General features: G+C 35.5%; 4 protein-coding genes and 1 long non-coding RNA gene across 5 annotated transcripts; 3 read left to right on the forward strand and 2 right to left on the reverse strand.

Annotated features, from left to right (window-relative positions):
• Positions 1-387: 387 nt before the first annotated feature.
• Positions 388-4340, reverse strand: LOC107838735 (equilibrative nucleotide transporter 1). Its single transcript, XM_016681916.2, has 2 exons — positions 3562-4340; positions 388-1236 (listed from the first exon to the last, which is right to left on the reverse strand). The coding sequence occupies exons 1-2, from the start codon at positions 4079-4081 to the stop codon at positions 509-511; spliced, it is 1248 nt and encodes a 415-aa protein (XP_016537402.1). The 5' UTR covers positions 4082-4340; the 3' UTR covers positions 388-508.
• Positions 4341-7862: 3522 nt separating this feature from the next.
• LOC124886356 lies at positions 7863-9404 on the forward strand. Its single transcript, XR_007043440.1, has 2 exons — positions 7863-7980; positions 8284-9404. It is a non-coding gene; the product is annotated as an uncharacterized LOC124886356 (long non-coding RNA).
• A 1309-nt stretch (positions 9405-10713) lies between these two features.
• Positions 10714-13186, reverse strand: LOC107838736 (F-box/kelch-repeat protein At3g23880-like). Its single transcript, XM_016681917.2, has one exon. The coding sequence runs from the start codon at positions 12833-12835 to the stop codon at positions 11573-11575; it is 1263 nt and encodes a 420-aa protein (XP_016537403.2). The 5' UTR covers positions 12836-13186; the 3' UTR covers positions 10714-11572.
• Positions 13187-13972: 786 nt separating this feature from the next.
• On the forward strand, positions 13973-16452 carry LOC107879593 (xyloglucan O-acetyltransferase 1). Its single transcript, XM_016726607.2, has 2 exons — positions 13973-14289; positions 15152-16452. The coding sequence occupies exons 1-2, from the start codon at positions 14097-14099 to the stop codon at positions 16234-16236; spliced, it is 1278 nt and encodes a 425-aa protein (XP_016582093.2). The 5' UTR covers positions 13973-14096; the 3' UTR covers positions 16237-16452.
• A 1944-nt stretch (positions 16453-18396) lies between these two features.
• On the forward strand, positions 18397-25228 carry LOC107838737 (the record flags this gene model as incomplete). Its single annotated transcript, XM_047394258.1, is given in 7 exon segments — positions 18397-18621; positions 21292-21653; positions 22302-22460; positions 23087-23167; positions 24446-24541; positions 24861-25004; positions 25085-25228. Coding segments are annotated over 6 exon segments (723 nt in total), but the record flags the coding sequence as incomplete, so codon positions are not given.
• Between the last annotated feature and the right edge of the window lie 807 nt (positions 25229-26035).

The following is a 26035-nucleotide window of genomic DNA, read 5'->3' on the forward strand; positions in this document are numbered from 1 at the left end:
ATCCAGCGTAATTTCACAAGTGGGGTCTAGGGAGGATAAGATGAACGTGGACCTTACACCTACCTTTGTGGTAATTCCACAAGTGGGGTCTAGGGAGGATAAGATGAACGTGGACCTTACACCTACCTTTGTGGAGCAGGGGTAGAGAGGTTGTTTCCAACAGAGCCTCGACTGTATGTCTATTTGAATATGAATCTGAGATTGTCATATGCAAAGAATAAATGCATTTGGTGTACCAAAAAAGCTTGGGGTCCTTAATAGGATGCTCTTACAGCCGTAGAAATATCATGACATGTTTTCGGTCACATAGACGTTACCCCTACCTAAAAGATAGAGAGGTTGTTTCCGCTAGACCCTCAATTCAATATTTAGTCAAATGCCATTACGTAAAATTTGAAAACAATATACATTAACCATTGAATTCAAAGGTTTAGAAGTTGCAACGTGTTGCGATACACATTTGAAGTGGCATGAATAAACAAGTTTTCACAGTTTTTCCAGTGACAAACTATATAATCCAGAACCACGATACAACTGAACCAATTGCCAGACCAATCACCAAGAACAATACGAGTACGGTCCCAGCTATCTCTGCGTGTTGCAGTAGGACAGTTTTCGAACCCAACATCAGTAACAAGCTAGTCAAGTAGCCGTTAGTTAATCCCAGTAGACAGGTTAGTATTGTGACAGGAAGCTCCGTCCTAAAGAATTTTGGACCGTGTAAGCAACCGTAGAATAGAGGCAAAAACAATAGCCTCGCGAAGCAAGCACCAATAGCAACCTTGGCGTTATCAAGGAACAAAACAGGAGTCAGAGACTTCCCGACCAGATCAAACACGTTGTAGCCAGTAATCAACAAGATCGGATACCAATCCTTCAGAAGTTGAGAATGTACGTCTTCTGTGATATATCCTGGAAAGATACACAACGTGACCACGTAAATGATGAGGATGCCAAATCCATACCATTTCACTGTCCCAACAATGTCCAGAGTTGATCTCAACGATTCTGGAGGTAACTCTCCCTTATCCTCTCTCTCTTCATTCACGGCCTGAGTTTTAAGGTCATTGTAGTACTTGATTACTGGAAGCCTATGTGCCACATTGTAAAAGACTACGCACAAAATCATCATAGCAATGCTGAAAATGAAGTAAAGGTTCGCACTCTTTCTCAGCCCATCGGCATCTTGTGGATACACAGCTTTGGTTAAAATTCTTAGCAACGAAACAATGACACCTGCAACATGGAAGAAGAGTCATGAGATCGTTACATCCCAACCGATTGGACAAAAAGAGAGGGAGGACAAATGTTATAAAAGCCAACAGGTTTGGAGCGAACGATTGAGGAAACAAAGTTCATTAGCAAAACTAGTGAAGACATAATGTTGACTCATAGGCAAATACTTTCCCTGAACGACTGCTTGAATATCTAGTGCAGCTTTAACATGAACAACGACAGCAATAACATACCCAGTGTAATCCCACAACAATAACGACAACGCAGACGTTGCTCCAAAGGCTGTTTCCAATAGACCCTTGGCTCAAAAAAGAATGTGGCGGCAAAATAGCAAGATACAAAGCAAATGAAGCTAAAAGATAGTAATGCACATTCTAGATGAAATTGAGTTGCATCAACTATAACTTTTATATCAACATTCAACTAAGCCTAAATCTCAAGAGAAACTTAGATATCAATATGAAGTTCCCAACTTTAAACAAAAGGTCATCTATTTGTCTACAAAATCAAAACTCAATTACCATCATGTAAAAAATTATCACTATAAGTCTCAACATTAAACTCACTCATGAAAAGAAGCAACATCCAAAATCAAGAGACTGAAAAAAGATGCTGGAATTTGCAAAAGTTTCCAACTTGAAATAAAAGGGTCATCTATATTTGTCTCACAAAATCAAACCACCAAATAAAAAGTTTAAACTCAATTCATGAAAACCAAACAACATCCAAACTCAAGAAACTGAAAAAGAGATGCTGGAATTTGATAAATACTTCAGTAGGAAACTCACACACCTGATAAGTTCAAGTATTAAACTCAAAAAGTCCAGATACTTCAAGTATGCTTTTGACTCTTCACTTTTTAATTTTTTCAACAGAGGCTTTACTATGTAAGGGGATAAACTAGGTGAAATTTCATGTAAGAAAAGGGAATAGCTGACAGTTGAGATATATTTTGATAAACATTCGGTGATAGTTCAGGTACGTAACTCGCGAAGTCGCGCACCTGCTATCAGGGGTGAAACTCGGAAAATAGGGTACTTAAGGTGTGCTTTTGACCATTAACACAAAAAAACCTTGTGAGTTCAGATACGGAACTCGCGCACCTGATAGTTCATACGAAATTCGAAAAATTGGGATACTTCAGGTGTGATGGTGATAGTTTAGGTAGGAAACTCATACAACTAATAGGTCAGGTATAAAACTCAGAAAGTCAGATATTTTAGCTATGTTTCCGACAATTAACTCAAAATTGAATAAATCATCAATCAGAATGAAAGCTCAAATGCTATAATCATCAACATCAAACTCAAATTAACCAACAGAAAGAGCCAATATAGGTCAAATATGAAAGTCAAAAATGCAAAACGATGAATTTTCAGCTAATCAAAAGTGCAAAAAGATGGATTTTTAGCTAATCAAAAGTGCAAAACGATATATTTTCAGCTAAACAAAAGTGCAAAACAATGAAAAGAGCAACACGATGAACTTTCAGCAAATCAAAAGCGCAACACGATGAACTTTCAGCTAATCAAAAGCGCAACAAGATGGATTTTCGGCTAATCAAAACTACAAAACGATGAATTTTCAGCTAATCAAAACTACAAAATGATGAATTTTCAGCTAATCAAAAGTGCAACACGATGAATTTTCAGCCAATCAAAGGCGCAACACAACGAATTTTCAGCTAATTTTACCCAAATTTTCAACTAATTTTACCCAAATTTTCAGCCAATCAAAAGCGCAATATAATGAATTATCAGCTAAATCAAAAGCGCAAAAGAATGAATTTTCAGCTAATTTTGAACGAATTTTCAGCTAATCAAAAGCACAATACAATGAGTTTTCAGCTAAACAAAAGCGCAAAACAATGAATTTTCAGCTAATTTGCACACATTTTCAGCCAATCAAAGCGCAACACAATGAATTTTCATCTAATCAAAAGCGCAATACAATGAATTTTCAGCTAATCAAAAGCGCAAAACAATGAATTTTCAGCTAATTTGCACACATTTTCAGCCAATCAAAGCGCAACTCAATGAATTTTCATCTAATCAAAAGCGCAATACAATGAATTTTCAGCTAATCAAAAGCGTAAAACAATGAATTTTCAGCTAATTTTGCACGAATTTTCAGCCAATCAAAAGCACAATGCAACGAATTTTCAGCTAATCAGACGCGCCACACGTTGAATTTTCAGCTAATCAGATGTGCAAACGATGAATTATCAGCTAAACAAAAGGGCAAAACAATGAATTTCCAGCTATTTTCCTCTAATTAGAAGTGCAAAACGATGAATTATCAGCTAAACAAACTCAAATCTCATACCAGAAGCAGCAGTTCCAGCAACAGTAGCTTGCATATACCTTTCCGGCAACTCACCAGCCGCACCAATAACACCTCCTTGAACCAACGCATCAGCAATTCCACAAACTCCAACTAAACCAACAGTAACACCAAATCCACCATAAACTCCAACTCTCCCCTTCACATAAACCACATCCATCAACGGCACCGTAACAAGCGCGATAACAAACAACAACAATCCAACGTTAATCCTTACAAACGCACTCGTCTTATTTGCAAATGCAACGATGAACAACAAGCAAATTAAACCGATGATCATGTAAACGATACCGAATACACGATCAACCATGACGTCAGGGTAGAGATAAGTAAAATAATCAACGGCTGTGATGAATGCGTTCCATGGAAGAAGATAACCGGCGCCGAGAGTAAAGTAGATTATATACGCTATATGGAAATTGTCTACCGGAATTTTCGCCGGCGCCGGAGTTAGTAGTGATGTTGACTCATTATCGCCGCCGTTCACGGTGGTTGCCACCATCGCCGCCGATGTTAGGTATGCTTTTTTCCGATTGTCGACTATTTAGTGAGATATACATATAATGGTTCTATCTTTATTAGGATTCGTTTGGTGCGCCGGATAACGTGGGATATTTATTTAAATAATATGTTGGATAATGCGGGATATTAATTTTGAAAATATTTTTTTTTTCGGAATTTTAGCTTCAATGGATATTTATATCTTTCGTTTATAAGAAATAATCTCTCTGTTTCAATTATGAGATAATGATATGAATTGTGTATATTTATTCTTTTAGATTTGGCTTCGAGAATATATTAGGTATCTTATTGTTGGGTATTGACGGAGGGTCAATCTATTTGTTTACAACCACTTTGATAGCCGACACGTACTATGACTTCAGTCCTTACATTTTGCTCAACGCTTTGTTTGTCTAGGTTTACGAATTGAAGCAAACACAGGCATAGAAAGAAATGAATCCTCAACTTTGTATTTAACTCGTGTCACACAAAAGCATGCAAAATAGTCGTATAAATATCCGAGACCTTGAGACGGGTTGTCTATGCCTATTTATAGGCTACAACTTCTATCACATGGTAGTCACATGTAGGATTGGGCATAAAATATCAAAAAGTGAATTACCGAATCAAATCGAATCGAAGAATTTGATATGCGGTATTTGGTATGATAATTGGGAGTAGAATTTTAAAATTACGATATTTGGGTTCAGGATTGGTAAAAGATATTACTACTATTTGATATTTTGGTATTTACCGAATACCAAATTATTGTTAACTGACCATAGTCTATACTCATAGGCCATGAGTCCAAATTAATATTCTACAAGAGGTCAAAAAAAGCCCACAACCTAAAAGTCTATAATACTATATTAATTTTAAAATTTTAAAATGAAAATCACTTTTAAAATTTTAATTGTTAGCAGCAGTGGACAACATGTTCAAATATGAAGTTATTGTTTCATATTACTCGGGTTTTCTTTATTCTGGTTCTATCTATCACGACAACCTGAACTTGTCTAGTTTTGATGCAATTTTTAAGTATATCTAAGTTATGTCCAGTGGAAGAATTGATGCAGAGATACTCATTTCCTACCATATCTAAGTAATAAAAAAGGTTTGACACTATGTTGTATGATTTTAAGATACTATATTGTATGATTTTAAATATCTCATAAATTATTCTTGATGAAAGGGTTAGTGAATTTTTTTATTTAAACTCACTCACTAGTTATTACGAGGCAAATATTCGAAGAACAGATGTGGCTATTATTTTTTGGAGTCATTTCTGCATTAAATAGTTATTATGTTAAATCAGCAGAAGATGAATGAGTTATAAAACATCACTAATGAAGTGTTAAAAAGTGTTTGTTTCCATAAGGCATAGAACAGAAACATTATCTTGTGTTTTGATTCAGTTTTAAAGTAAACTGTTGTCGTTGGCCTAGAGTAGAGTCTATCAAATTTAACTTTAATATGGTATTACCAAATACCGTACCGAATCGAAGTTTAATTTATCGATTACCGAATTACCAAACCGAAGTTTAATGGTATGGTATTTGGTAAGTGCTTTCATTTACTGATTATCGAATTACCGAATTTGAATTATGATAATACCGAACCGAATACCGAACGCCCACCCCTAGTCATATGCCCAGCACATATATGATCCCATTCTAATTCAGACGTCATTCCCAACTGATGGGATAATTTAAAATTTCAATACAACGTTCAAATTCCATCGGCAATGAAGCTTTGTCACATGTCCACGGTTGTAATTGCCCAATTGCTATCATGTGAAAGGGACACATCCACGGGCGGATCCAGGATTTTCAGTGAGGGGGTTCAGTAGTACATATACGGACTAGTCGAAGGGGGTTCAACCTCTACTATTTATATATAAAAAAAAATTACCATGTAAAAATAGCATAATTTTTCAACGAAGGAGGTTCGGATGAACCCCTTGGACCATATGTAGATCCGCCACTGGACACATCCAGTGTTAGCACATCGTTAACAACACTTGTGCTAATTTCGCACCAGGGCTCTGAGCTACAGTGCACTCGCTCATGTCACTGCCTTGTTAGCACCCAAGTCGCCATGTTCCAGCCACATCTAGCCTAACTAGCCTTGTCTTAGCCACATCTATGCAACATGACTCGCCTTAGCTTAAACCGGCCTTTGCTTGCCAACCTTGTCATGCCTTAGCCATGTCACTATCAAGGTTTTGCCATACCCTCCCAACACGTGTCATGCCCTGCTGACATCGTGCTCATGTCGACAGACTGGCCTCAAGCGAATGTAACTTTAGCCCAAACCATTTGATCTTGACTAGGTTGACCATGTAAATCCCTAGCAAAGCTCGAGCCGCCTGAAGCATCACGCTTGGGGCCTAATAGATATCCATGTCTTTCAACTTTGAATATGTATAAAAAGATATTTAATTTATTTAAAAAGACATGTAAATTTGATATGTTTTTACTATTTTTAAATATTTAAGATCTCATGATTATGAAACTTTATAAGGCTGCAACATTAGGTGTTTCAGATAATCAAATTTATTTATAAATATATGCTCAAAATATATATAATTTGTACTATATGTTATGGACTATTTTGCAAATTAAATCACCTAAAGGGACTGAACTATAATTATATTTAAACTTTTAATTATTACAATTAAACTATTTGATTTAATATAAAATTGGGTAGGTGTAAGTATTTATTTAATGGCCCATGCGAGGAATGTGTAAGGAAAAAGACACCAATAAATTATATTTTTTAAAGATTGTGGAGGGGATGATGACAATAATTGTTTTTTTTATTCGGTGTCCTATACCTGTATTGAAGCTCGATTAATTTGAATTTGCGCTGAATAAGGTCCCATTTGAAAAGGAACAACATCGTTCTAGTTTGAGTAAAGTATTTTCATTACATTGTAATACTATTACCTTTTTAATTTGTTTAACCTATTTTGTATTTACATGGAATTTTAGAAAGTGAATACACTTGAATTTTGTAATTTTAAATTACAAATATATCAATTTTTTTTTATAATCGTGATGTCGGTACCAACTTTTAACATCTCTTTTTTTTTCTTTTTGGTCTTCAAAGACAATAAAGAAATTGAACAAATTAAACTAAAATTATTAATTTAAATTGGATTCACATTTAAACTTCTACCTTTGCCCAGCTGTGCTTCACATGGGTTTGCATGTGGCAATTTAAAAATTAAATTAATAGTTGTAAATTACTTGATGTGTACTTTCTTGTTTCCTATTACCTCTTTATATTTTTTTTTTATAAAATGCATAATATAATTAAAATAATATATTAAATTCACGTGAACCTACATTTTAATCAAGACCTCCATATGCTTTATATTTTCAAAAATTCATTAGGTATCATAACTATTAGATCATAACCACGATTATAATATTATCAACGTGAGACTATAAACGCTCGATTTGGTATAAGGAGTTAGATATATATTCAGTATGTAATATATGAATTCACGCGAACTCATACATTTTTATCATGACCTCAGATACTTTATATTTTCAAAAATTCATTAGGTATCATAACTATTAGATCGTAGATAAGATTATAATATTGCTATACATCAGCTGTAAAAATATATAATAGTTTATCAGCGTGAGACTATAAATTTAGCTCGTAAAACGCGTAAGGTGATAACATATTTTATTATTATTTCACACTAAGGAATCTTTTCCTAATAATAATACTAGTACTATATTATATATATATATATATATATATTATTGTCCTTCCTTTTCTTAGCACAAACTCTTTCACCAAATTTCTCTTTCTTTCTTGCTAAGTATACACTCTTGAAGATGGCTGATCTTGGAAACACTCTCATGAAAAATATAATACGAACTCGTAAGTCGTATTATATATTTTTGTTATATATATATATATATAATTATTGGCGGAATTATATTTTATCGGAAATAGTTTTTTCATTTCTATGAGATAGAAGTAAGGTTGATGTATGGTTTATGTTGTTTAGATTTTAATTACACTAGATATATATGTTGTTATTATAGTGACGGATTAGTTAGATCTTTTTCATCGAAAAATTATGTTGTAAAAAAAAGAGATAATATTGTGGGACAAAAAGGTAATTTCTAAGTTTAAACGCAAGTTCTACGGAGTGGTGATTAGATCAATTTTGTTATATAGGGTGGAGTATTAGCCTGTTTGGAAGATCCACATTCAGAAGGTGAAAGTGGTGGAGAAAAAGAATGCTTCCATGGGTGTGTGGGTGTACGAGAAAAGATAGCATTTTGTGTTAAAGTTTGTGACCCGAGTTCTATTGATCCAACCATGAAAAGTTCGCGGTGCGACCCATGTTTGTGATTTGTAAGCGCGTATTATATAAGTGCCGCAATTAGTGGGTCATTTTAGGACGTTCAGAAAATACGTCATTGTACTCATTGTATTCTCCATCCATTATAGTGAAATTCCTTTGCCTCTGTCCGTGGTTTTTCCCGCAAGGATTTCCACGTAAATCTGTGTGTTCATCTTGTTTTTCCTTTGCTTGTGGTATTGCTTATTCTGTCCGATTATAACAATTTGAGATAAGGTGGGACTGACTTCGGTGAAAGCCAAGATGAGGGAAGTGAGGTTGAGATGGTTCGGTCATGTGATGAGGAAGGGCACGATGTCCCAGCGTGAAAGTGTGAGAGGTTGGTTAGGGATGGATTCAAGCGAGGTAAAGGTAGACCGAAGACAAATTATATTGGAGGGAGGTGATTAGACATGATCGACATGAAACAACTCCAGCTTATTGAGAACATGACCCTAAATAGGAAGTTGTGGAGGAGGCAGATTGGGGTAGAATGTTAGTACGAGTTTAGGATGCTGTATCTTTTATTGCATTCTTTGTGTATCTTGTATGTGGTATTATTGGATGACATTGATTTATATTGTATCTTGTCCATTTACCATTTCTTGTATAGATTATTTTATTTTGAGTCGAGGGTCTATCGGAAACAACCTCTTTATCTCACATCTGAGGTAGTGGTATGGACTGCGTACGTTTACCCTCTAGACCCCACTTGATAGAAATATACAGGATATGTTATTGTTGTCGTAGTAAATTCTTTTATGTATTAAATCCTCTCTTAGACATATATTCACTCACAAAAATATCTTAATAATTTTCAAGTTATATTTATATTTATATCCAAGCACAACTTCAAATTTCAAATATTTTTTTTTCAATTTTCATATTTTTTATATCTAAATAAATTTATCACTTGCATATATTTTTCTTTGATATGACAGTTATAATGGCTCCAGTATATACTACAGCAGGATATATTGCTTACAGAACTGGAAGATGGTATACTTCTTTTTTTTTATGTAATTAAATTTTAGTGTATTTTTATCAATTTTTTTAGCTGACGTGATATATTTTGTCAAACTTTTTAGCTGACGTGATCTCATTTTATGTAATAAATGTATCACATCAGCAAAAAAAAGTGAAAAAAATATACTAAAAGTGAGTTCAGGAGGGTAATAGGACCCTTGTGAAGTTGAAGTGTGGCGTAGCAACTTTGGTCATAGTTCGAAAGTACTGGATGCTTATCTCCTCTGGATTTACTTAATTTGATGTGGTCTCGAATTATGGCCAAAGTTGCTACGACACACTCCAACTTCACGGGGGTCCTATTACCTTCCTGAATTAAATTTTAGCATATTTTTTTCAACCTTTTTAGCTGACGTGATATTTTTTGTTAATTTTTTTAGTTGACGTGAACCTTATTTATGTAATAAAGGTGTCTCGTTAGCACAAAAGAGTGACAAAAATATGCTAAAATTGATTTCAGGGGGCAATAGTCCCATGTGAAGTTGGAGCGTGTCATAGCAACTTTGTTCATAGTTCGAAAGTACTGGATGCTTTATCTCCTCTGGATTTACTTAAATTGATGTGGTCTCGAACTATGGCTAAAGTTGTTACGACACACTCCAACTTTACGGGGGTTCTATTACCTTCTTAAACTAAATTTTAGCGTATTTTTGTTAATCTTTTTAGCTGACGTGACAGTGTCAACCTTTTTAGCTGGCGTGACACCTTTGACGTAGACCTCTTTTATGTAATAAAGGTCACGTCAGCATAAAGGGTGACAAAAATATGTTAAAATTGAGTTTAGGAGTAACACAACCCCTATAAAATTGAAGTGTACGTGTCGTAGAAACTTTTTTTTTTAGGTTTCTCATTCGGTGCACGTATTGGAGCCCCGATTAATTCGGATCGCGCTTTGCAGGGCCTATTAAAGTGGCAGCGCTCCCAACAGAGTTTTCTCCACATCCAAGGTCGAACCCTCGACCTCTGGTTAAGGGTGGAGTAACTCCATCCACTACACCATAACCCAACCCATGTTGATGTTTCGTAGAAACTTTTGTCATAATTCGAAAGATACTGAATGCTTATTTAAAAGAAAATGTGGTTATTAAATTGTTGGTGCAATTTGTCTGTGTGACAGGTTTTATAATCATGAGATGAAGAGGCTTGCTACAGTGAGGTATATATAGTTACGATGTTCGGATCAATTTTTACACACCTCAATTATTAATTGCGATAAATTTGTTATGTTATTTTCATAGTTCCATAGAAGCGCAACGGATTAGAAGGTCAAAGAGCAATGGTCAACCATCCACGTCGCGCCGCTTCTGGTTTTGGTGATTGCTTCTAAAAATAGAGGTGGATTCAGAAGTCGATGAATTTGCAGAAGTCTTGAGTTCAAATTTCTCTTACGGTTTATGTAATTTACGGTAAACGGTAATCATGTGTGTTGAAGGATAATGAACGATTTGATGGCAATAAAATTCTAATGTAGAATTGTTTTTTTTTTTTCTCGATAACTTCCTTTGTTATTCTACGTGCACCCTTATGTGAACGAGCGCGAACTAAGTTCAATATATCAAGATTATTTCGAGATTATAATTTGGAGATTATAGCTAGAATTAGAGTAAAGCATCCAGTACCCCACCCCCGCCCCCGAACTATGATCAAAGTTGTTACGGCACAATTCAACTTTACGAAGGTCCTATAACCCCCTGAATTAAATTTTAGCGTATTATTGTCAACCTTTTTAGCTGACGTTCACGACACCTTTGACGTGAACTCCATTTTACGTAATAAAGGTGTCACGTCAGCACAAAAAAGTGACAAAATTACGCTAAAATTGAGTTCATAAGGGTAACAGGATCCCTGTGAAGTCGGAGTTTGTCATAGCAACTTTGATTATATTTCGGTGGTGGTTACTGAATGCTTATCTCGCTAGAATTATATTAAAAAAAAAAACATAATCTTACATTCCATACGTGATCGATAATTTCACGATTTCGATATAATTTTACTAATAGATGCAATTACAATAACATTAATCCTAAAAATAAAATTACAACAATCCTAAAAATACAACAAAATTAAGATGCAAAAAAAAAAATTAAAAAATTTGTATCATAGGATTATACAATTACCATCTTGTTTATCCTTTTTGCTAGGTGTATTTTCTAACTTTGGATTATTTGTTTGAATTTCCATATTTGCAATTGTACCAATTTTTTGTCCACTTGGTGTATTTGATTCAACAATAATTGGTTCAACCCAAACTAAACTTTCCATAAAATTAGTAACATATGGTACTCCAGTTCCATTTGCCCAAATTCCAAAATCTTCAAATTCTTCATTTTCATGATCATACATAAATAAATTTTTATTTATATATACTATTGCCTCAGCACCATTATCTAATATTCTCAATGGTATTATTGGCCCTGATAATTCTTCATCCAATCTTGTCACATACAACTTAGTCCAGCTCTCCTCGACAGCATAGTCTTTCATTAACCATACCTCGATATTCAGAACGGTATCATTGTCGATCGACGAAGTCGACTTCGCACAGACCGATAGGGATCCGTACAACGAGCTTATACAGTTCGCTTCGCGTTCCGTAGGGTTTGGTAGCCAGAATTCTTGAAATACCTCTTTCGCCACGTTAAACGAGACGATCGGTAACCTTCGGGGCCGGATTTTACCGTACTCGCGCTGCGTAAGCCAATGAATGCATCCGTTAAAAAATACCGTGTCCCCCCGGACGTAATAATACTGTGACGGAAAACAGTCCCCGATTTTCTTCCAGGAATCGTCTTTTAAACTGTAAACTTCGACTTCAGACCATAGTTTCTTTTCGTTTTTTAATTTATTGTCGATGTAAGTGATTTTTACCATTTTGTGATCACCGCGACCGTCGAAACCGAAACCGTAATTCGGTGCATGCCTCTGCCGTTCGGGTGAGAATCTGGAGTTAGGTAAAGCCCTGAATTTCCTCAGAGACGGGTTCCACAAATTGATTTCTTTTTTACCGTGTAGGTAATTCGTGATGAAACAAATTAGTCCGTTACACGAGCCCACTAATTCATACTTACATTGTTTCGTGTTTGTTACGGGGAAGCCCGGGTGAATCAGCTCGTTGCCTGGGCTTCCCGCGTAACACCACGATCGAAGCCCTTCGTTAGGGTATAATTGGTATATAATTTGGAATAAACGTAAATTGGTACTAGCAATTTCCATTTTTTGTCGATGCATGTCGATGAAAGTTGGATCGTCGATCAGAGAACGCCATAATTTACAAACAGATCGAAATCGAATGAGAGGTTTTACCGGTAATTGTAATAAAATCTTGTTTGTTGTTTGACCTTCGAATAATGATTTCTCCATCTAAATTTATCACCTTCATAAAATACGATGTGTATAGTTATTCCTCAATGATTCTGAAATATACGATATAAGATGTTTTCTTCAAATTTAACGTCTCTATCAATTAATTTTTTTTTATTTTTTTTTGCTTGATATTGTAGAAATTTTTTGGGACAAGAAGAAGACTAGTTTTGGATTAATATGAAATTAACAAATCTAGAAAAAATGTGGGGAAGAATAATGGTCTTGCTGAATTTTAGGTTTATTTTGTTAAGTTCTAATAATAAGATAAGTTTTGAGAAAAATATTTATTGATAACAAAAATTATGTGAGGCTATTAAATTAATTTCTTGTTGCATGACAAATGTGAGGGAGAAAATAACTTCAAAATGAAATTGGATAATTTGTACCCTAAAAAAATTAAAATTTGGAGGAAAATTATTATATTATTATTTCAAAAAGTGTTTAATGCTATCGCTAGGGAGCACTTTTCTTTTAATGAACCTTCTGCGATGAGAATTCAGATTTATAAGGGTGCCTACGTACGTGGCACACAGAAGTGCCTACATAGATCCTTCAGTGTGTTGCGTCAAGTATGTGCCATGTAGGCACTAAGAGTGTCAAAATTACACTTTTAATTAGTTCAGGGGTAATAGTAGGGCCCCTTTAAGTTGAGGTGTGTCTCAGCCGTTTTGGGTATAGTTCAATGGTGAAATAGAGCATTTTCTCTGTAATAAATGATAATCAATGTAAAATGTATACACACAGGGGCGGAGCCACCTTTAGCTCAGGGGTTCATCCGAACCTCCTTCGGTGGAAAATTATACAATTTATAAATGGTTAAAATTATCTTTTATGTATATATAGTTGACGTTTAACCCCTTCGATCGGCTAGTTCATATGTCTACTTCTGAACCCCCTTAGTAAAAATCTCGACTCTACCACTGTTACACACTGATTATACACATATTATACTGACTAAAATTCACAAAAAAAACATTATATTAAAATTACTAAATGATAATTAACTCACCACAAATGAAAATGAAGTGTGAAAGTAAACAAAAAAATTGGTTGGCCAACCAAATAAAATGGAATACTATACATGACTTTGACTAAATCTTCCCATAAAATTCTCACTTCTTCAACCACCCTTACTAAATTTTTTTAGAAAAAAATACTAACAAAAAAATGGAGGATTTTAAGTACTAAAACCAAAATCTTTATACTTTGTTCTTTGAGGGAAAAGAAAAAAAAAAATTTAAAAGTTTTGGAATGAGAAATGGATACAATAATAAATCCATTCAAAGACCAAACACATTCAATTCCCTTAAAGAAATTATTGCTTTTGATATTATATGCTTTTCTTCCTATAATTATTATTTTTCACTTAATTGTCTATCCTTTTCCTATTTCATTTTCTCAATCTAAACATTCACTAAACATCAACACCTCTTCTTCAACTTCATCTAAAGGTACATTGCATAAATTATGGCATTTTTGGTTCATATATATATGTGTGTAGAGAATTTTTAGTATTTCTTATTTGTATATGTATAATATTATCTTGAAATAAGTTCATATAGAGTAACATGGTCGATGAGGATTCATGCAGTTGATTCCAACCTGGCTTGGGATTCAGATGTGGTTGTTATTGTATATACCGTGGCAAAGTTTAATGTGTGTGTGTAGAGAGAATTTTTAGTATTTCTTATTTGTATATGTATAATAATATCTTGAGATAAGTTCATATAGAGTAACATGGTCGATGAGGATTCATGCGGTCGATTCCAACCTGGCTTGAGATTCAGACATAGTTGTTATTGTTTATATCGTGGCGAAGTTAAAGAAAGCCAAAAATGTTCAACTAAATTCACTTCATCAGAAAATTATCCTATTTATTTTTTTTTGGTTATATATGAACTGTTTAATCCGAAGGGGAGCCTTGGAGTAATTGATAAAGTTGCTGTCATGTGATCAGAAGGTCATTCCAGGCTCAAGCCTTGGAAACAGCCTCTGACAGAAACGCAAGGTAAGGCTGCTGCGTACAATACACCCTTGTAGTATGGCCCTTCCCCTTACCCTGCGTTTATTGGGAGATTTAGTGCACTGGGCCATCCTTGACATGAGAAAAGTTATAGTATAGTGGTGAGAAGAGTTCAAAATTTGCGCTGGACGCTCTACTAATAATTTTTTTGAAATTTGCTTGTATGAATTTCTGACTCCGCTACTGTGTCTATGTTTCCCATATTGCATGCATGCTTGCACATTTTTTGACAATGTTTCACATCAAAAACAAAACATCATTAATTTTTTTTTTTTTTTTTTTTTTTGCAGAAATAGGAAATGACAATGTAGAAATTTCATGTGACTATAGCAATGGAAGTTGGGTTTATGACAAGTTAGGTCCTTTATACACAAAATGTAACACAATTAAAGAAGGCCAAGATTGCATGGCACATGGAAGGCCAGATAATAACTATCTTTATTATAGATGGAAGCCAAAAAATTGTGAATTACCAAGATTTGATCCAAAAAAATTTCTCCAAATTTTCAAGAACAAGAATATAGCATTTGTTGGTGATTCATTAGCTAGGAATCAATTGGAATCATTACTTTGTATGTTATCAACTTTTAGTGATGATCATGAATTAGTTTTTAGTCATGGTGATGATAATAAGTTTAGGAAATGGTATTTTCATTCATATAATATGAATGTATCAATATATTGGTCACCTTTTCTTGTTGATGGGATTGAAAAATCAGATAAGAAGAACTATAACACATTGTTCTTGGATTCTATTGATGAGAAATGGGGTATGGATTTGGACCAAATGGATTTGGTTGTGTTGTCTGTTGGACATTGGTTCTTACATTCTGCTGTTTATTACTATGGTGACAAAGTACTAGGTTGTCATTATTGTTCTGGTTTGAATTACACTGAGGTTGGGTTCTATGATGTTTATGGAAAAGCATTTGAGACAACTTTCAAGACCATAGTTGAAAGGAGAGGCAAGAATAATGTTGGAGTGGTTGTGACAACATTTACACCAGCACATTTTGAGGGCGAATGGGATAAGTATGGGGCGTGTCCCAAGACAAAGCCTTATGATGTTGAGGAGAGAAAGAACCTCGAGTGGATGGACGCGGAGATGAGGGTAAGAGCGATAGAGCAAGTGAGGATCGCGAACAAGGAAGTTGCAGGTCAGAAGAGGGTAAGGTTTGAAGCAGTGGATGTGACTAAGTTGGCGTATTTGAGGCCGGATGGTCATCCTGGACCTTATATGCATCCTTTTCCATTCGCGAAAGGGATTGAGGAACGCGTACAGAATGACTGTGTTCATTGGTGTTTGCCGGGGGCTATCGATACATGGAACGAGATTCTGCTGCAGGTGATCAAGCGAATGGAGAGGACAATTTAGTGTAGTCACTATATATGGTGATTTTTCCACATTTTTGTTCCCATGGAGAGCCAAAGAAAGGGGCTATCAATGAATGTTTTTGACAGTTTATTATCTCAGTGTGCTTCTTTTTATGTGTTTTTTGGTACATAATCATCGGATATCCGGAATTCACTAGTCAGACTAATTCAGATTTACGCCTTGTTAAACAATTTATCTCAGTGTGATGGTTCTTTCTTTGTGTTTTTTGTACATAACCATGTGATATCCGGAATTCACTGGTCTGACTAATTCAGATTTTCACCTTGTTAAATAGTTTATCTCAGTGTGGTGGTTCTTTCTTTGTGTTTTTTGTACATAACTATCTAATATCTGGAATTCACTGGTCTGACTAATTCAGATTTGCGCTTTGTTAAGCAGTTTCTCTCACATGGTTCTTTCGCTGTGTTTTTTGTACATAACCATCTGACATCCGAAATTCACTGACTAATTCAGATTTGCGCCTTGTTAAACAGTTTATCTCAATGTGGTTCTTTCTCTGTGTTGTTTGTACATCAACCATCTGATATCCGGAATTCACTGATTTGACTAATTCAGATTTGCGCTTTGTTAAACAGCTTATCTCAGTATGGTTCTTTCTCTATGTTATTTGTACATAATCATCTGACTAATTCAGATTTGCACCCCTTGTTAAACAGTTTATCTCAGATTTGCACCCCTTGTTAAACAGTTTATCTCAGTGTGGTTCTTTCTCTGTGTTATTTGTACATCAACCATCTGATATCCGGAATTCACTGGTCTGACTAATTCAGATTTGCGCTTAAACAGTTTATCTCAGTGTGGTTTGTTTTTCGTGTTTTTTGTACATAACCATTTGATAGCTGAAATTCACTGGTGATATCTGAAATTCACTGGTCTGACTAATTCAGATTTGCGCCTTGTTAAACAGTTTATCTCAATGTGGTTCTTTCTCTGTGTTGTTTGTACATAACCATCTGATATCCAGAATTCACTGGTCTGACTAATATAGATGATGTTAAGAGTCTATCTCAATGTGGTTCTTTCTCTGTGTTTTTTGTACATAACCATGTGATATCTTAAATTTACTGATCTGACTAATATAAATGATGTTAAGAGTCTATCTTAGTGTGGTTCTTTCTCTGTGTTTTTTGTACATGACCATCTGATAGTCGAAATTCATTGGTCTAACTAATTAAGATTTGCGCTGCATAGGGAGAAATACATTCAAACAAGTGAGTTACAATAGGGGCGCAAAGGGTTCATTTGAATCCTCTGTCGAAAAATTACAATTGTATATGTAAGGTCCAAACCATTATTTATGTATACAAAGTAAAAGTTAAATCTCTTCGACTTTTTTATTGTTATTTTTCATTTAAATAGTAAAAATTCCGACTCTATCAGTGCTTAACCTGAAAAAAATTAGAAGTGTTAGAAGCTTGGAATTATTAGGAAACTTCATATGAAAAAATAAAAAATATGGATTATTTTGGCCATGAAATTCTTTCTTTTTTTTTTTTGGATTTTTTTCCACTTTATTTGAGAATTAATATTTAATCATGAAAATTTCAAAAATAACTTGAAGTTGTAATTAAAGTTCGAAAAACAACCAAAATCATTTTTTTACTTTTTACTTTCTTTTTTCAAATTTACATTTCACATTTAAATCATATTTCATATATATATTTTTTAAAAAAAAAACATTAAATTCTAAATATTTATTATAAAAACTATAACCAAAAACTATTTCAACTCCAATTTAAATTTTAAAAATTTCCAAAAATAAAATAAAATGAAATATTTATATTTTACCTAACCTATGCAATTCCCCCCTACTTCACCTAACCCCCCACCCTACCCCTCACAACCCAACTTCTATTTTTAACCTTTTTAAAATTTTTAATTTTTTCTTACCTCAACCCCAACCCACCCACGCTTCATCACCCCTCTCCCACTCCCCCGGCCCACAAAAAAAAAACACACCCCCCCCCCCCTCCTATTTTTATCCTCTTTAGAATTTTTTTTCTACCTCCCCCCCCCCCCCCCCCCCCCACCCCCGACACCAACCCCACCTTTTTTTTTTTTTTATTAAAAGTTTCTTTCTACCTAACCCCATCCCTAACCAACCTCCCCACCCCACCCCATTCCATACTCCTATTTTTATATTTATTTTAAAATTTTAAATATTTTTTTCTACCTCAACCCCAGCCCCCAACCACCCCCACACCCCACTTTCTATTTTCTTTTAATTAGATTTTTTTTTTCTTATCCCAACCCCCACCAATCCACCCACCCACACCTCTTACATAACATCCTCATTGTCTCCAAACTCCTTCCCTCGTACTTTGTTCTTCATGCTGTCCAAGATTTGGCAAAATTAAAAGAAAGGTATGTCATTTTCATTTCTCCACATAATATTACCTTAATACCAAAAAAAAAAAAAAAAACAATTTTGAGTAACCCCTTTTTGTTAGTTTTCCTAAATTAGGGTTCTAATTTCTTGTATATCATTCTTGATTTGTGGCTTTCTACACTTTGAATGAATGAATATAGCTTTTTATTGCTGGGATTTTGCTCAAAGTTTGAGTTTTTAAGGCAAAGGGATCAAGAATCTAGTTTAACATTCTTGAATATCAAAGTCCCAAGCTGGAAATTAAGGTATTTTTTTACTTTTTTTGTATCATGGCTTGGTGTAACCGGTAAAGTTGTTGTCACAGGTTCAAGCCATGGAAATAGCCTCCTGCAAAAATGCAGGAGCTTTAGTTCACTGGTTCATTCTTTTACTTGTTTAATCGATGGGGTTCTAGCCGTGGAGACAGTCTCTTGCAGAAATGCAGGGTAAGACTGTGTATAATAGATACTTGTAGTCCGGTCTTTCTAGGACCCTGTGCATAGCAGGGAGATTTAATGCACCGGGATTCCCTTCTTTTGTTTGCTGTTCCATCGAGCCTTGGTTTAATTGGCAAACTTGTTACGAGTTTAGGCTGTGGAATTAGTCTCTTGCGGAAATGCAAGGTAAGACTGTGTACAATAGATTCTTGTAGTCCGGTCTTCCGAGGACCCCGTGCATAGTGGGAGTTTTAATGCACCGGGATGCCCTTCTCTTAATTGTTGTTCCATCGAGCCTTGACGTAATTGGTAAAATTGTTGTTACGAGTTCAGGCCGTGGAAACAGTCTCTTGTAGAAATGCAGGGTAAGACTGTGTACAATAAATCCTTGTAGTTCGGTCTTCCAGAACCCCGTGCATAGCGGGAGCTTTAATACATCGGTCTGCTCTTCTTTTACTTGTTCTATCGAACCTTGGTGTAATTGGTAAAGTTGTTGTTACGAGTTTAGACCGTGGAAACAGTTTCTTGCAGAAATGCAAGGTGGGTAAGACTAAGACTGTGAACAATAGATCCTTTTAGTTCGGTCTTTCCAGGACCCCGTGCATAGCGAGAGCTTTAATGCACCGGGAGGCCCTTCTTTTACTTGTTGTTCCATCGAGCCTTGGTGTAATTGGTAAAGTTGTTACGAGTTCAAAGTGGAAACAGTCTCTTGCAGAAATGAAATGCAGGGTAAGGTTGTTTCTCTGGACCCGCGCATAGCGGAAGCTTTAGTGGACCTGACTGCTTTGTTTTACTTTTTCACATCGATCCTTGGTGTAACCGGTAAAGTTATTACATACGGGTTCAAGCCGTGGAAACAATCTCTTGCAGAAATGCAGGGTAAGACTATTTCTCTATACCCGCCCATAGTGGAAGCTTTATAGTGGATCGAGTTGCCTTTTTTTTTTTACTTGTTGTTCCATCTAGCGGCTCCAATGTATGTAAATACACTATGGAAAAATAAGGAATATATTGTGTGAGAGTCTATTATTATTATTATCTCAAAAAGTTAACCTTTCTTCTCGATTCCAATTTTTGTCAACAAAGAAAGTGACTTTTCGTAGATAATAACGCTTAGTTGAGTGACCCTCTCAGAAATCAACCCTATTGTCAGCATAATGTGGAGTTGTTATAGTCTGTAGTTGGAAAGACAGGAATCCCGGGACGCGTGCATAGTGGAAGCTTTTAGTGCACCGGGTTGCCCTTTTTCTTGTTGTTCCAGCATAAGTGGCTCCAATGTATATAAAGTATGGTTGCTCATGCACCACGATAGGAAAAAAAGGAGAGTTGATTATTATTTTCTCAAAAAGTCACCTTTCTTCTAGATTCCGACTTTTATCAGCAAAGAAGGTGACTTTTTTGATATGATAACGATTGATTGAGTGATCATGTGAGAAATCAACTCTATTGTATGATATACAGCGGAATGTGGATTTGTTATAGGCTGCGTTTGGAATGACAGGAAGTCAATTGCTTAAGTAACTGATGTTTCTTCAAAATATGAAAATGACTTCCTTCAACTAACTTTTACTTCAGTGTTACTTGCTCCAACCTATGTTGCTCGGACTCTTCAAAAATGTCATGGGCTGCGTGTCGGAACCCTCAAAAGTAGGGCATTTTACATGGGTGCGGCAAGATTTTTGGAGAGTCCGGGCAATCTAGGCTCCAGCTAAAACTTGACTTTTCTGAGATAATAATGATTAGTTGAGTGATCATTTGATAAATCAACCCTACTGTCTAAAATACAACAGAATGTGGAGTTGTTAGCTGTGTTTTGGAATGAAAGGAATTCATTTCCCGGAGTAATTGAGTTTTCTAACGTTTGGTTACTAGGAAATGTTTTTCTTTGAAAAGGGAAAATGACTTCCTTACAACTAACTTTTAACTTCGTGTTACTTGCTCCAACTAACAACAACAACTAACCTAGTGTAATCCCAAAGGGGGGGGGGGGGGGGTCTGGGGAGAGTGGTGTGTATGCGGCCTTACCTTATCTTCTAAGCACGCACTTTCAGTTGGTCATGTTACGATTATAGTAGTGGAGCAAAAACAATACTGGATAAGATAATTTTTTTCCCTTTCCTGTGTTCTCTCCTTACTGTATTTAGGGAATTTATGTATATACTTGCATGCATGGTTCGGTTAAGTTAAAAAGTTAAAAGAAAGCTTTTTTATGTTTTCTTATTTTTTTAGTTTTGCAGGAACTCATCAAGTCTGAGGGAAGTAGCATGTAATGAATAGCTTGTTTCATGCATGTTCCATTGCAATATTAACAAGCACTACATGTCTTGCCTTGAAGAGTTCAATTTGTGAAAATCTGGTGTTATCTTGGAAGATGAGCTTCTGCACATGCTTGAATTAGAAAGTTGATTTTGACTTGTTTCTGGATAGAATTAGCATCTAACGAGTGTAGCAGTGATAGTTCTCGTTCACGGAAGTTTGATCCTTTTCCAATAATGAAGGAAGAGAGAGATGGTTTCTTTGTTGTTAAGAAAGGAGATCTTGTTGGAGTCTACAGAAACTTGGGTGACTGCCAGACTCAAGTCGGATCCTCGGTAACTATTGGAGGAATTTTAATCGGCATTATATGTTTATAACGTGTGTGTGTGTATACATATATATACAAATCTAGATATATGTATGTATGTATGTATATTGATATGACGTCAACTGTGACTTTTCTCACTTTTTCCCTTTGGTGGCTTGAACTCCCAATCTATCGGTTGGCACTGGAGTGCTCTTGCTACTGGGTCAACTTCACTTGTCAACTTGTAGCCAAGATATACAGGCGAATGCTACACCGAATTTATCTTATCTGTTCTTTTCCTCATATATATGTATATGCAGATATAGTTGCACTCCGAGAACTTCGTAAAAAAAGATGACCATATTTATTTGCTGCAGCTTCATTTACATAGGTCGACAGGAAACTGGTGTATAGTTTCTCTGCATAATTCAGCATTTCCTTATTGCTTTCCTTCTATGAATAAATTCTTTGTCACAAAAGGAAAAATATTTGTTACAGCTTCAGCTTGGTTTTTCTAAATCATGATAAAGTCATAGTAGTGTAGGAATTTCTCTTACGGAAGGGCAGTTCTATTATCTATGTCCATCAATGGTTACATACCAACGTACATGAAATGGAAAATACATCAAACTTGCAGTGTGTTAATCGGCTTCCCCGCTGCTCCTTTCTTTGGCAGATATGTGATCCTCCGGTTAGTGTGTATAAAGGCTACTCCATGCCAAAGGACACAGAGGAATATCTTCTATCTTGTGGGCTTAAAAATGCACTTTATTCTATCAGAGCTGCAGATCTGACAGAAGGTCTCTTTGGCGCTCTAGTACCATGCCCTTTTCAGGTCAGACATTGTACTAAATTATGTGCTGAAGTCGTCTTTTGTTGTTTATGATTGAAGTATTTCATCTCAGAACTTTCGAACAAAGGCACTCCTTGTTCACAGTACCTTTCTTTTCCAGCATAACGCGCAAGACTTCCAAAAAAAAAAAAGGACACAAACTAAGAAGGATAGATTAAAATTTGTCTGTCTGATCTAAATTTTGACGTATGGATCATGTTGGGAGTTTGATGCAAGACAAATCTGAAAATGTTTATTCCTTGCTAAAACTACTTGATTACTAAAAACTCTTCTTCCACTTAATATACAGTTCACACCACCCAAGAAATAATCCTGAACTAGAGGTAAAACCAAAAGTTAAAAGATGGAATTCCGATATGTTGATTTCAACTCATCTTTGGAAGTAAAGTCTACATAGTCAACATTATCAAAGATGATCTCTAAATGCAGCTGATTCAGTTATTTATTTCGTATTCAATATATAAGTTAAAGTTCCTACGTCCTTATTGATGTGAATACTCCTGTTATCAGTAGTACTTATACAAATTGCTGAAAGATTTAGATGCTTACATCTCATCTTTTGAATCGGTCATAGTCATACAAGTTAATTAGCACTAAATCTTTTGCAGCACCAATCTTCTTCCAAAGGTGGAGCTTCTGAGCATGTGCCAAAGAAGAGGTCACAGGAAGCAATGTGGTCAGAATATGCGGTAAGTTAGGGCTATATTAGGTTATTGTGTCAGTCGGTCAGCGTTTGCGGCAGATGCCTTTGAAGTATATATTGTTAATTATTATACAGTGAGGGCTAACTTAATATGCCTACAGTTTTTGGTTATCTGATGAAGCGAGTACATTCTTCTATTTGTACCTCTTCGGATCTAGAAGCATGATTATAACAGTAGGGGCTTGTTTGCTGAATTTTTTCTTAAGATTCCATAATAAATGGTCGTACAACTTACACGAGAGAGTTACTTGTTCAGCTGGGAGTCATTTTCCTTTGCTTGAGTAAATCTACTTTGAATTTGAAGATTGGATACTAATCCATTGTGAGTGAACTATCAGTATTTTTCTGTTCTGTCTGGCTGTCGGTGTAACCCTTTTTGAAGAAAATGATTATGTAATGAAGTTGAAAGTCTCCAATCAGCATAAAATTGACAAACAGCATTTCTGTCATCTAGTTTATTACATGTGACCTGTGTATCCAGTATTTTCAGTAGATGACCGGATGATTCCTGTTTTAACGTCTGTGCTATGATAAAGCAGAAAGAGTGGTCAAAATGGAAAAAGAACAAAATGATTCTGACTTGAACTTTTTCCTAATTGACTAGCAATTTCAAGGGCACTCTCAAATATGGATTTCCTACTACTAGAATGATGTTGGTAATAAAGATAATTAAGAAGCTATACTCTTCAACTTCTGTGACCGTAGGCTAGGTTTAATAACTAGATCGGAAGCGTATTCTCTCCAAAACGTTTCATGGTATGAATTTTTGGGAGTTCTGAGTAGTTTAAATGAACTAGATGGAATGATGGATAACCTTTATGTTCTCTTTAATGGAGCTTAGGGCTGAATATTTAGCTGAATAATTGGTGTGCTTGCCTTAGCTCAGACGAAAAATTACTCTTTTCTGCAAAGTTTGCATTGAGCAAGTATTAACACCTATTGGTTGATCGTGAACATATTCAAGTTATTTAGATGTTATAATTTGATTAGTTCTGACATCTTTTTGTGCGCGAAGTACGTATAGTTACAAATGTCAGACCATATTCTTTGATGTACTGCATTCTCCTACCTGGCTCTTGGAGAGGTATATTATGTAAATTTTGGCTCAAGGTAGTACTGAATACTTACGCTAATGAAATAAGTACTAGTTACTTCCATTACTTAAAAAATTGATATTATAGTTTCTTTTGTTCACACCCTGTACAATCGTTTGGCTTGCCACACTTCTGGAATCTATCGTGTTTATCGGCATGTTTATTTGCAGGATACTGTTGGATCAGCTGTTACGTCAAATGATTCGCAAAGAAAGCATATCAAGTTATTAGAACCTCCTAAGGGTGACCAAGCTATACCATCTGGTGTGAGTGTCTGTTAAGACTATGGTTTTTTATGAAAAAACATAAATAATTTCAGTATATCTGATTAACAAAATACATTGTCTTTATACTTAGCCGGGGGTCTACCGGAAACAGCCTCTCTACTTCATTTGAGGTAGTGGTACGGACTGCGTACACTTCACCCTCCCCAGGCCCCAGTTTGTGGGAATACACTGGGTATGTTGTTGTTATACTGTCTTTATACTTAATGGGAAGTCAGCGAAGCTGATAAATCTTAATTTAGCGAATCGATGATGAACTTACGGTAACTATCAGGTTGAGTTCTTATAAATTCTCTTGAAGGTTTATGCTGTTGGATTGAAAGAAGCTGCTGATCGTGGTTATCCTCAGCAGCGATCTTGCACTCTCGAATTTGATGGTACTTCAAAAGGAAACCCAGGACAGGCTGGTGCAGGAGCTGTAGTACGAGCTGACGACGGAAGCTTGGTAATAATTACTATTCTTGAGTTTGTATTTCCTTTTCCTTATTCTTCGCGACACTTATATTACAACTCTGCATTTAATAGATCTGTAGGTTGCGTGAAGGTTTAGGAATAGCAACAACCAGTGTTGCTGAATATCGAGGCTTTATCTTGGGTTTGAAATATGCACATAGCAAAGGGTTTACAAGTATTCGTGTTCAGGGTGACTCCAAACTTGTTTGTATGCAGGTCCGTTTCCCATATTATTTGTTCATTCTTGTATTTCTTCTTTTCATTCTCGATATCACACTTTTCCTTTATGTTTCTGCACAATCAAAGTTTTACTTGTTCTTTTCAACTTCAGCTAGAAGAATGGGATCGTTATTTGCATATTTTTAAGGTCAAGGAGATCTGACAATATTTTCACGTTGTGGACCCATTTTCTCAAGTCTCTTCGACATGGTTTCTTTGATCTATAGGATAAAGCTTTTTTGTAATGTACGTGACCTTTCCGGAATAAGGTAGTAAGTTAGTAACAGACTAACAACTAGCTTTGTTTTTGAAGGTGACAATCTTGTTATCTTTATCCACAACGGCTGTGTCAGTATATATGAGCAAAGTATATCCTCGTTCTTCTTACAATGACTGTTGTGTCTAACGGTGGATCCAAATCATCTAGTCGTTCGTCTTTACACCAAAAACAAAGTAAACATTTTTTATTGATCGTCTGAATAGGGCTGTTAGGTAAGAGTAACAGTTACTTTGTAATCCAACTAAAGCTTTTCGGTTGAAAGAGAATCGAAGTTTGGTAATGGGTAAATCAGGTGTCCCGGTCATCAGTGTACAGTTTTACTTAGTTCAAGACGACCTGGTTTGAGTTTTTCATGGCAACGTGGAGTCTTAATACCTGGAAAAGAGTGATCTTTTCTCTTTGGTAAAGATAGAGAAGGAAAAGGTAGAGGGTGGCAACTAGTTCGTGTTCGTGTTGGTGCAAGACAATTCTCTTGGTTGGAAATATAATCAACATACATATTGTAACTATGTTGCTCGGACTCT

Source organism: Capsicum annuum, chromosome 8 (assembly GCF_002878395.1).
Source record: "Capsicum annuum cultivar UCD-10X-F1 chromosome 8, UCD10Xv1.1, whole genome shotgun sequence".
Taxonomy (NCBI): Eukaryota; Viridiplantae; Streptophyta; class Magnoliopsida; order Solanales; family Solanaceae; genus Capsicum; species Capsicum annuum.